This window comes from Neophocaena asiaeorientalis, unplaced genomic scaffold (assembly GCF_003031525.2).
Source record: "Neophocaena asiaeorientalis asiaeorientalis breed wild unplaced genomic scaffold, Neophocaena_asiaeorientalis_V1.1 scaffold146, whole genome shotgun sequence".
Taxonomy (NCBI): domain Eukaryota; kingdom Metazoa; phylum Chordata; class Mammalia; order Artiodactyla; family Phocoenidae; genus Neophocaena; species Neophocaena asiaeorientalis.
The window spans coordinates 1,956,600-1,968,656 of NW_020172676.1; the positions used below are offsets into that span (position 1 = coordinate 1,956,600).

The 12,057-nt window shown below is 35.0% G+C and overlaps 1 protein-coding gene across 1 annotated transcript in view; it reads right to left on the reverse strand.

Annotated features, from left to right (window-relative positions):
• SLCO6A1 (solute carrier organic anion transporter family member 6A1) overlaps positions 1–12,057 on the reverse strand; it is a 96,184-nt gene that overhangs the window by 5,698 nt on the left and 78,429 nt on the right. Inside the window, exon 11 of the mRNA XM_024739678.1 lies at positions 385–449. Within this exon, the coding sequence (XP_024595446.1) occupies positions 385–449 (65 nt within the window). The remainder of the gene's footprint in view (positions 1–384; positions 450–12,057) is intronic.

The window sequence follows — 12,057 nt, forward strand, 5'->3', positions numbered from 1 at the left end:
TTTTGCGGTATGCGGGCCTCTCACTGTTGTGGCCTCGCCCGTTGCGGAGCACAGGCTCCGGACGCGCAGGCTCAGCGGCCATGGCTTACGGACTTAGCCGCTCCGCGGCATGTGGGATCTTCCCAGACCGGGGCACGAACCCGTGTTCCCTGCATCGGCAGGCGGACTCTCAACCACTGCGCCACCAGGGAAGCCCCAAGTATTATCTTTTTTACACTAAGTATTGTCTCCAAAATTCTGTAAAGCAGCTCCCCCATTCACTTGTTTTGTGTCAGTTTATCATAATTATTCATTTGAAATTCTAAATATACATGTTGACACATGTATAAATCAAAAAAGAAACCATTCAATTCAATGTAATAATAGATTGCCAAAAGTCCATACCAAATATTCTCAAAATCACAAAGGTCACACCCATGGCCAGAGAACGTTGTTTGTCGGATACAATCCTGCAAGCAAATAGCAATGATATCATGAAAAATCATTATTATTAGCTGTAAAGAATGTTTGCTAGGTTCAGGGGTAATTTTTTTCCCTGTGCATCCATTAGACTAAGGATCTTTGGCCAGTTGACAGAGTTCAATCTGGGTGAATTAACTGCAACTCTTCCCATGTTTCCATATTCTGCCCCCTGCCAACCAATTCTAAAGCTACTTGTGCTTCACTAGGAGGAAGCATTTATGGCCCAAACTCTGCCCCAGCCTTGGTTGAAAAAAATTTAGCACTACCTTTCATATTTCTCATTCTTCATTCTGTTGTGCACATCCATTGTTTCAGATTTCTTCCTTTTGTCCCTGTGAAACTTACTCTCTACCTTTCTCTACCTTGCTCTCCATTTAGGTAATGGAGTACATCAATGGGCTCTCTTGCCTCTGGCTACTGATTGAGTTATGCCAATAGGGTGCTCCAGAGTGAGAAAGGAAGGTGAAGTTCAGGTCTTCATTCCCAGGCTCCCTCTCTGCAGTTACCCAAGTTGACTGGGTTACTAGGCAAAGCAGTACCCTCTACAGGTCTCTCTTCTTCCTACCTTTGTTTCCCTTTGGGTGTTGGGTGGTAACAGACCTGAAGTACTGCGCTATACTTTGGGATTCCTTATACCCTGCCCGCATTTTAAATAGCCACATTATTCAACCTTACTTGAATTGTCCTAATTTGAGGGTGCCATCTCTTTTCGGTTGGACCTCTGACTTTTACCCTCACTATTCAAAAGTTAAAATAAATAAGAAATAACTTTCTCAAATATGAAGAATGAAGATCTCTGTATTTTGTATTGGTCAAGCATTTGTTTTAAAAAGAAAAATAATGTATAAAAATCACATATTAGTATTTTGGAAAATAAACTAAAATACAACAAAAAATAATCAACCCTTGAACATTTTAGAAAGTAAAGAAATAACAGCTACATTTTAAATGGATATTTTAAATAAATCCTATGCTTATCCTTTATTTCCTTGTTCTGGAACTTGAATAATAAACTAGTATGACCAATATTGTCATCCAAAATGACTCAATTTATTAAAATGTAGCATATGTTCAGTACTTTATGACTATTTTGTAAAAAGTGAGATAATTCCACCTGTATCAACCTGGTAAAAATATATGTTCTTTCCTCAAATATTTACTACTAGGAAATGAAAACATATTTACCAATTCTTAAAAGATAGTGATGTTTCTAAATGAAACATAATTTAACTTTTATTATGAGCAGATTCATTAAAGACATATAAAGGAAGTAAAGTGTCACATTTTAGAACCACACTTTAGGATAAAGTTTTTGGTATAAAATAGAAATGTGGGTCATATGCCTAACTAAAATTTAGTATTCTGCTTCATTTAGCATAAGCAGTTTTTTTATATGTAGTATAATAATGGTGTTCTCTGAAGTATATAAAGAGCTAACAATAACTCATAATTATTAACAAATATTTATGTATCTTCAGTTTGATTATAACTTTATTTCTGATATACAAAAAAAGATGAAAAGATGAATGATTCCCATAATTTTCCAAAATCAGTTAAATGAACAGCAAAACAAGAAATAATATGCATAAAACACAATTTTTTAGTGAAAAACATTACTATGTTTTAAGAATAAAGTGATTTTTTTTTGGTATTTTGTCTAAGGAGTAAGGCTATGATGGTATGGTTTAAGAATTTCATGGAATAAACAAACTATTGGTTAGTACACTTCCAAGATGTAAAAGACAGCTACCAATATCTCTTATGACTTCTAAATATATATTTTCAGTCCATATCTTTCTTGAGTTCTAGACTTAAGTTCCTATCACACACAAAAGTTGCTCTTCCCCTGGTGCTCCCTCTCACAAGAAATGGAATCATCACCCATGCAGTTTTCAAGCCCAAAACCTGGAAAGAGGCATGCTTGAAAGAGTATTCTTTTCCTCATTCACCACAGACAATCAATAATAAAATACTGTGATTTTTATAAATAACTTTTTTTATATCTCTCTCTGATTTTCTTCATCTCTAATTCTACTGGCCTATTCCAAGCGTGTATTTTTTGCCTGAAGAAAATAAAACAATTTCCTAACTTATCTGCCAACAACCATTTTTATCCCTGCAGTCTACTCTCCACATAGAGCCACAGTGATTTTTTTAAGGTAAAATTCTGATTATTTCACTAACCCACTAGGAACCTTCAATGGCTCATCAGTCTCATTGCATGCCACCTCACAACTTTTGCCTTTACCACCTTCTTTGTTTACGACATTCTATCATACAACACTCTTATATAGCTACTTCTTGCACTCAGAGTCAGAGTCTTTGCATACATTGTTCCCACTGTGTGAAATTCTCATCCCCCATCTTTTAGGGCTTAGCTTAAATGTGATTTCCTTAAGGACACCCTCTCTGAATCCCCAGAGAGGAGATTTAGTTTAGATTGTCCCATAATTCTCTCTTGGCATTCTTCTACATTTTTTTTGCAGTATGTTTTAATATTACAATTGAAAACTTATTAGTGAAACAACTTTTTTTTTTTTTTTCTATCGTGCCACCCTCCAAAGTCCATCAGAGAAGCAGGAATCTGGTCACTTCTGTTCCTCTTTTATTTCACCTTTTTCCCTTAAAGTACTCATCCACCTTCTTGTTTAAATCCATGGTAACTATCACAGGTGAGAATACATACACATATTAAAATAATGATGGATGGGGACTTCCCTGGTGGCGCAGTGGTTAAGAATCTGCCTGCCAATGCAGGGGGCACTGTTTGATCCCTGGTCCGGGAGGATCCCACATGCTGCAGAGCGGCTGGGCCTGTGCGCCACAACTACTGAGCCTGCACTCTAGAGCCCATGTGCCACAAGAAATAAAATAATAATAAAAATTAATTAATTAAATAATGAGGGATGGAAGGGAAAGAAATGAAGAACTAATTTTTCTTAATGATCACCTTGATGGAGCGAGAACTGACAAATCATGATATTGATACTTTTCTGTTTAGACTTAAGCCTCACACAGCTTCAGATTTCATCAGAATTCTCCAGAGGAAAAAGAATGGTGTCATTCCTGGCCCCATTTGGTCACCAGAAACTATGTCAGTTTGCTTGCCCCCTAGTGTGACACTCTACCTAGACCTAGTCCATGTTGTCAGCATCTACCCCTCATCAAGAATTGACAAGAATGTCAGGGACAGCTTTAGATCCCTATTTCATCTCTAAAAGCTTCTGCTCTCTCTGGAATTTTAATCCCTCTAGTCCTCTGCCACTTTGTGCCTTTAAATATATGATTTTTAATTTAACCCAGCTTTTCTAGCTATCCTTTGTAGGAGCATTGGCCTGCAATGCTATTCCACCCCACACCACTTCCGTGACATTAGCACTTGATAATGATTTCACAATTGATGTATTTGGTTTTGACTTTTACTGTACTTTTTAAAAAATTAAACTCTGTTGAATTTGAAGTTTGATTATATTTTGGAAAGCTATACAAAGAGCACATGCTGGAGAGACATGCTTACTTATACCCCTGCTCTCATCTACTCTCATTTCTATCCCATCTCTTTAGGTTATCATTTTCATCACTTTCTTGTTTATACCTTCACAGTGTTTCTTTATGAAAATACAAATGATTATAAATGCATACCTCTATACTCTCATTTCTTCAGAGGAAGTAGCAAACTATTGGGTTGGCCAGAAAGTTTGTTCAGGTTTTCTGTAACATCTCATGGAAAAACCTGAATGAACTTTTTGGTGAACCCCATATATTGACTGTTCTGTACCTGACTTTTTCATGTTACAATATATTCTTAAGATCCCCTCCTATATGAACATAGAGCCCCTCCCTATTTGTTTTCACTTTCATTATATTACATTCTGCAAAAATGAAATCATCTACTCAACCTGTCTGTTGCTCTTTCACACTTAGTTTTTTCCCAGTGTTTGTTGTTTCATGTATATAGTACATACACAATATGTGGTTGTATGTAATATAGATAGCCTTATGGATGTAAATATATTTTTTTGCAGGATATCTGCAAAAAGGATTTCAAGTACAAGTGCTAGCATAAAGGGTAAACATATCTGCAATTTTCTGAAGTATTAAAGATACTCTTTTCATCAGAGTTGCAACATTTTGTGCTCTTTCAAGCAATATATGAAAGTACTTTTTTCTATACAGCCACATAAACAGATCTATTATCAATGTTTTATTCCTGTCAACTAGGTACATAAGAAATACTATCACATAAAAATTTTAAATTCTATGACCTTTACTGTAGATATGGCTGAACATCCTTTAATATTTGTATTTTGTTTTCTTTGATGCTTTTCCACTTTTCTATTGGGATGTTAATCTTAGGAGAGCTTTGCTTATTAGAGGAATTAATCTTTTATAGAATATGAGTTGCATAAATTCATTGTTCCTTGGCTTTTGACTTTGCTTATTATTTTTAATTTTATGGACTAAAATTTATCAGTCTTTCCCTTATGACTTCCAGATTTTTAGTCATAGTAACAAATACCTTCACTTTTTAAAAATAATAATGAGGGCTTCCCTGGTGGCTCAGTGGTTGAGAATCTGCCTGCTAATGCAGGGGACACGGGTTCGATCCCTGATCTGGGAGGATCCCACATGCCACGGAGCAACTAGGCCCATGAGTCCCAACTACTGAGCCTGCACATCTGGATCCTGTGCTCCTCAACAAGAGAGGCCGCGATAGTCAGAGGCCCATGCACCGCGATGAAGAGTGGCCCCCGCTTGCCACAACTAGAGAAAACCCTCGCACAGAAACGAAGACCCAACACAGCAAAAATAAATAAATAAATTACTAAACTCCTACCCCCAACATCTAAAATGATAATAATAATGAAATAATCTGGTTTTTTTTTACCACTTGTATTATTTAATTTTTTTTACATTTAAATCTTTGTCCCATTTGAGTTTTTCCTGTTGTATCATATGGGCTCTGGATATAATTTTTTCCCCAAAGTCTATCCCCATTATACCCAAACCACTTTCTTAAAAGTCCATTTTTGATGCACTTATTTAGAATTTTACTTTCATTATATTAAATTCCTATATGAGTTGAGATCTATTTCTAGACTTAATGTCAGTCTATTCATAAGTCAATATTATATTACTTCAGTGTTGAGACTTTATGGTGCATTTTAGCTTATGAGGCTAACCTCTGTTACTGTGCTTCTTTGTTTCAGATTTCCAAGCTACTCTTATTTTTTCATAAAAACTTTAGAATCAGGTTTTATAGTTCAATAATTCCACTAGTATTTTCATTATCACATTAAAATTATGAATTAACTTAAGGAGAACCGATCCATTGGTGGTGTTAGGTCTTCCTATTCAATAATATGAGATATATCTTTTCAAATTGTTCAAGTCAGTTTTTGTGACATTCAAGTGTGTTTCATTTTATTTTGAAACTATTTTTATTTTGAAATTATTATTTATTTTGAAACTCACAGGTAGTTGTAAAAATAGTACAAAGCATCATGTGTACCCTCACCCAGTATCCCTAAATGGTTAAATCTTATAGAACTGTAATATAATATTAAAACCAGGAAACTGACATTGGCTTGCTGCTGTCAACCAGACTACAGACCTTATTTTGTTTTCATTTTTCAGTTAATATATGTTAAATTTTTTTAACTGAATTTGTTTGTGTGTGACTGTGTGTGTGTATAGCTCAATATATCTGCTATTTTTTATATGCTGTTACCTTACCAAATAGTTAGTTAAATGTACTGGCTATTATTTCTTTTTTTATAAATTTATTTTTGGCTGCATTTGGTCTTCGTTGCTGCGTGTGGGCTTTCTCTAGCTGCAGAGAGTGGGGGCTACTCTTTGTTGCAGTGCACGGGCTTCTCGTTGTGGTGGCTTCTCTTGTTGCGAAACACAGGTTCTAGGCACATGGGCTTCAGTAGTTGTGGCACGGGGCCTCAGTAGTTGTGGCTCACGGGCTTAGTTGCTCTGCGGCATGTGGGATCTTCCCAGACCAGGGCTCGAACCCGTGTCCCCTGCATTGGCAGGCGGATTCTTAACCACTCCGCCACCAGGGAAGTCCTATTATTTCTAATGCAATGTAAAAAGAACTGATAATATTGCTCTAGGAAGTTTTACTGTGACTGGGTAGACAAATACTGGAGTTCAAATGTCACCAAAAGTGAAGGATCCTATGTTCAACATACCTTTCAATCAGGACCTCTTGAAAGACGATACTCTAGGATAAAGGACAATCTGAGAATTGATAAGGTCTTTAAAAAACTTAAACCTATCCTTAAATCAGCTAAATTCCTGCTTTGTTTACAGGGAACTGTTCCTATTCTACCTTCCTTAATAAAGCTATTGTAAAATATTTTTGGAGTCATTAATGTTCAGAGTCTCTATTATTTTTGGTACACAAAATCTCACATGATTAAAAATAATTATAGGAGTTATAAGAGACAGAGTCAAGAGAAAAAAATGAAATGTAAATAGTACTACAGAATATTCAGATACTAGATATCTGACAGACATTTTAAATTTAGAGGATTAATATGTCCAAGAAAACAGATGACAAGATAGAGAATATTATCAGAGAACTAGAATCTATTAAAAAGAAATAAAATTGTATAACAGAAAAGTACACTAATTATAACGAACTCATAGGTGAATTTAACAACTAATTAGACACAGGGGATGGTAGAATTAGTAAACTAGAGTACAGGTAACTGGAAAAGCAGGTGGAAATATTATTAATACATTAGATTAAACATTAGATTAGATTAAACATACATTAGATTATTATTAATACATTAGTGAAAAAACTTTAGTCTGAAGCACAGAGCATAAAAACAAATGAAAACAGAAAGTAAAAAAAGAATAAAAGATACATGGATATAGTGAAAGGTTTACAATATGTGTAACTGATATCCAAAAGGTGAGTAGATAAGGAACGGAGCAGAAGCAATCTTTGAAGAAAGAATAGTTAAGTATTTTCCAAAACCAATGAAAGATACTGTGGTAGATAATCACTCAACATGGCTATCATTGATTCCTCTTTTCCCCCAATACATGCTTGTTGCTCCTGACATCAAGAGATGGAATCTAATCACCCTCTTTTTGAAACATGACTTTTTTGACAAATAGAGTACAGAAGAGTGACATTCTTGGACTTTCAGCCTAGGTCTAATGAAGCCTTGCAGTTTATGCCTTGTACCTTATGCTTGGGTCTCTTAGAACACTAAAACCTGGGATGTTCCCTTTTGGAATTCTTGTACTTTGTTAGCAGACATTTAAGTTACATAAAGAAGCCTCTATGACCAATCAACAGCTCCACCTAGGCTCCTAGGAAAATTTAGCCTAAATTGTCAGCCATCTAGGAAATCTAACCCAGTCATGCTATCAGGTAACTCAAATGTTATGTGCCATCTGACCACAAGCTCAAGAGAAACCTTAAGCAAGAACCACCCTGTTGAGCCCAGTCAACTCGCAGAACCATGAAAGATAAGGATAAATTGTTGTTGTTAAGTGATTAAACTTGGGATGCTTTGTTACTGTTATGGACTGATTTCTGTTCCCTCCAAAATTTATATGCCAAAAATCCTAACTCCCAGTACTTTGGAATGCCATCATATTGGATACAGGGTTTTACAGAGGTAATTAAGTTAAAATGAGGTCAGTTGGGTAGGCCCTAATCCAATATAACTGGTGTCATTATAAGAAGAGAAAATATGGACATAGACATTCACAGAGTGAAGATAATGTGAAGACTCAGGAAAAGATAGCCATCTACAAGCCATGGATATCTGGAACAGACCCTGCCTTCATAGCCATCAGAAGGAACCAACCTTGCACCAACTGTACACTTCTAAATAACACATGGTTTAAATGAAAAATACATTGAAAGGCATATTTGAATTGAAAGTATGAGTAAAAATATATATCAAGACTTCTGGGATGCAGCTAAATTTATACTTGGATAGAAAAGGCATATATACCAATAGACAGAAGATATAGGTGAATAAAATAAAAATACCAAAAACATAGAAGTAAAATGACAGAAATTATAAAGATAAAAGCAGAAAGATTTGTTAGTCACACACACACACACACACACACACACACACACACACACACACACACACACAGACATTCAATTTTTAATTTAAAACATTCTCACAAAGAAATTCTAGGCCAGGTACATGACAAGTGAGTTCTTCCAAAGATTTAATTAAAAAATAATACCAGGGCTTCCCTGGTGGCGCAGTGTTTGAGAGTCCGCCTGCCGATGCAGGGGACACGGGTTTGTGCCCTGGTCCGGGAAGACTCCACATGCCACGGAGCGGCTGGGCCCATGAGCCATGACCGCTGAGCCTGCGTGTCCAGAGCCTGTGCTCCGCAATGGGAGAGGCCATGGCAGTGAGAGGCCCACGTACCGCAAGGGAGAAAGAAAGAGAAAAAAAAATAATAATAATAATAATACCATACCTCCATAAATTAGTCCAGATATTAAGGGAAGAGGAAATATTTCTCAACTTATTTTATGAAACCAGAGTAACACTGATGCCAAAACCTAACAAGCACATTAATAAGGGAAAATTATAAGGCAACCTTATTCATGAGCATAGATGCAAAAATTCTAAACAAAGTATCAGCAAATTGAATCAAGCAACTGACTAAATCCAATTTATTCCTAGAATAAAGTAGAGGTATCATATTGCAATCATCTCAATAGATGCATCAAATGCATTTGATAAATTTTAAAATTTATTAATTAAAAAATGTTTTAGTGAACTAGAAATAGAAACAAACTGGCTTATTCTGATAGATGGTACCAATATCACACTTAAGGGTAAATTTACAGTAAATTTTATATCTAACGATAAAATACCAAAAACCTTCATCTTGATGGGCATAAAAAACAAGTATACCATCACTACTTCTATTCAACATTGTACAGGATATCTTAATCAGTGCAAGAGAAAAGCGTTGGAGAAGAAGAAGTAAAAATCATTATTTGCAGATTGTGATTATTTACTGTGGAAAAAGGAACTTCAGCATGTAGTCAGTATTGCTAAGAGAGCTCTTTAAAATGGAGCTGGAAGGCCATTAAGGAAGCAGGGCTTATGCACATCCTCACCAGCTGGAAACACGAACTTTTGAATTGGGCCAAACCACAAATATTCCAAGGACTCTACAAGAAAACCTGCAACCCGTCACAGTAACGAACTTTTCCCTCCCTCTAGTGGTAGCCTTTTGCTACGAATCACGTAAAGATAAGAATAGCTTTGGCTTGCCAGTACCAATTATAATTCTTTTGAAACAACTTTTGCAACCTTGTTGGGTTTTTTGCCTTTATAAACCTCTGTCTTTTATCTCCTCCTTGGAACACATTTTCAACTCTTGCTCAGATCAGTGTCTCCTGAATTGGAATTCTCAGACGCCAAATAAAGCCTTTAATCTACCAACTATTAGAAATTAATATGAACACAGTCACAGAATACAAGGTCAAAGCAATAAGAATGAATTGCATTTCCTTCATACCGGTAATAAACAACTATTTTATACTATGCTATACTAAATATCAAAAACATCAGTTACCTAGGAATGAATCTAATGAAGGAGGTTTAAGACCTCAACTCTGAAAAAGAAAATTATGAAACATTATTGGAGAAATAAATGAAGATTTAAATAACTGAAGGAATCATACTTCATTGATTGATCAAGAGACTCAGTGTGGTAAGTATAGCAATGCTCCCAAATTGATTCAAAGACATTCCAATCCAAATCTCAGCATGTTTTTTTATGGACATTAACTAGGTGATTTTAATCACCTAGAAATACAAAGGGCCGAGAATTGCCAAGATAATCTCAAAGATGGACTTACAACAAAGACTGATGTAAATATTCACAAAAAATACACAGCAATTAAGACTGTAATGTTGGTACCGGGATGCTCAAATAGACCAATGGAACAGAACAGAGTGCAGAAATAGAACCACATATATAGAGTCTGCTGGTGCATGTCTGTGGGGAAAAGACAGCCTTTAAATAAACGGTGGTGAGTCAATTAGTATCCATCCAAAAATGATGAACCTGGGTCCCAACTTTATACAAAAAATATCATTCCCAGTTGAATTATTGATTTTATAATCTCTTATTAAAATAACATAAGAAATATCCACATGACTTTTGATCAGGCAAAGATTTCTTAAACAGGACATTAAAATTAAAAATTTATTTCACTCAAAAGATGCCATTATCAGAGTGAAAAGGCAAGTCATAGAGTTGAAGATATTTGTCATGAATATATATGTCAAATGACTCCCACATTTGGAGTATATAAAGAAATTCTGCAAATCAATATGTAAAAATAGACAAAAGAACAGAAAAGACATTTGACAAAATTGCACATTCCTATGGCTAATGAATAAAGGAAAACATGCTCAATAATATTAATCCTCTGAATAGGGAAATTAAAATTACAGTGAAATATCAACACTTATACACCTATCAAAATTGCTTGAGTTTAAGAACAATTAACAATAGATTGCTAGAAGAATGAACTAGTGCAAATACTTTAAAAATTTATTAAAAAGCTTAACATACATATGACTCAGCAATTCTGCTGTTTATATGTGTACTCAATAGAAATGTATTCATATGTTTTCCAAAAAACAAGTAAAAGAATGTTCATAGAAACAGCATATTAGCCCTAAAGTGGAAACAACATTAACTACAGAATGAATAAATTTTAGTATATTCACACAATGGACTACTATAAAACTATGTTGTACAATATGGTTAACTATTACCCATGTGTTCTTACTTAAATTTATGTCAATTAAAACTAAATAAAATTAAGAGTTCAGTGCCTCATTCACACTGACCACATTTCAAATGCACAATAGGCATATGTGGCTAGAGGCGATATTGGATATCAGATACAGAACATTTCCATCATTTTACAAAATCTGATTGGATAGTACTGCTATAGAGCAATAAAAATGAATTTCTGTTATATACAACTATATGAATGACTCTTAACAGCACGTTGTTGAGTAACGAAATGCAGACACAAATGACTATGTGCTGTATTCTCCTGTGTATGCATAAAGTTCAAACACAGAACAAATTAGCCTATTCACTGCAGAAGTCAGGAGAGTGGTAATCTTTAGGCATTAAGGGTTTAGACAAGAAGGGAGGTGGAGGAGGGGCTTTTGTAATACTTGTATTATCCGTTTCTTGGGCTGGACTCTGTTTACATAGGTGTCTTCGCTTTGTTAAAATCCATCAATTTACATTTGCAATTTGTGCACTCTTCTGAAAATATATTATGCTTCAATAAAATGTCTATAAAAATAATATCCCTTGACTCTCCATTTATTATCTATTAGGCAGCCATCAAGTTTATCCTTCTTTTGATCTCTACCCTGTTTACTTCTCCCATTTTTGTTAGTTGTACAATTTCTACTTTATCAAAGCATATTACATTTCATTCTATTTTGCCACCCTTATGCTTAGCTTAGTATTTGCCTTAGTTCTAGCATAAATTAATTGCACTTAGTTAAATATATTAGCTAAATATAGGTAGTTAAATCT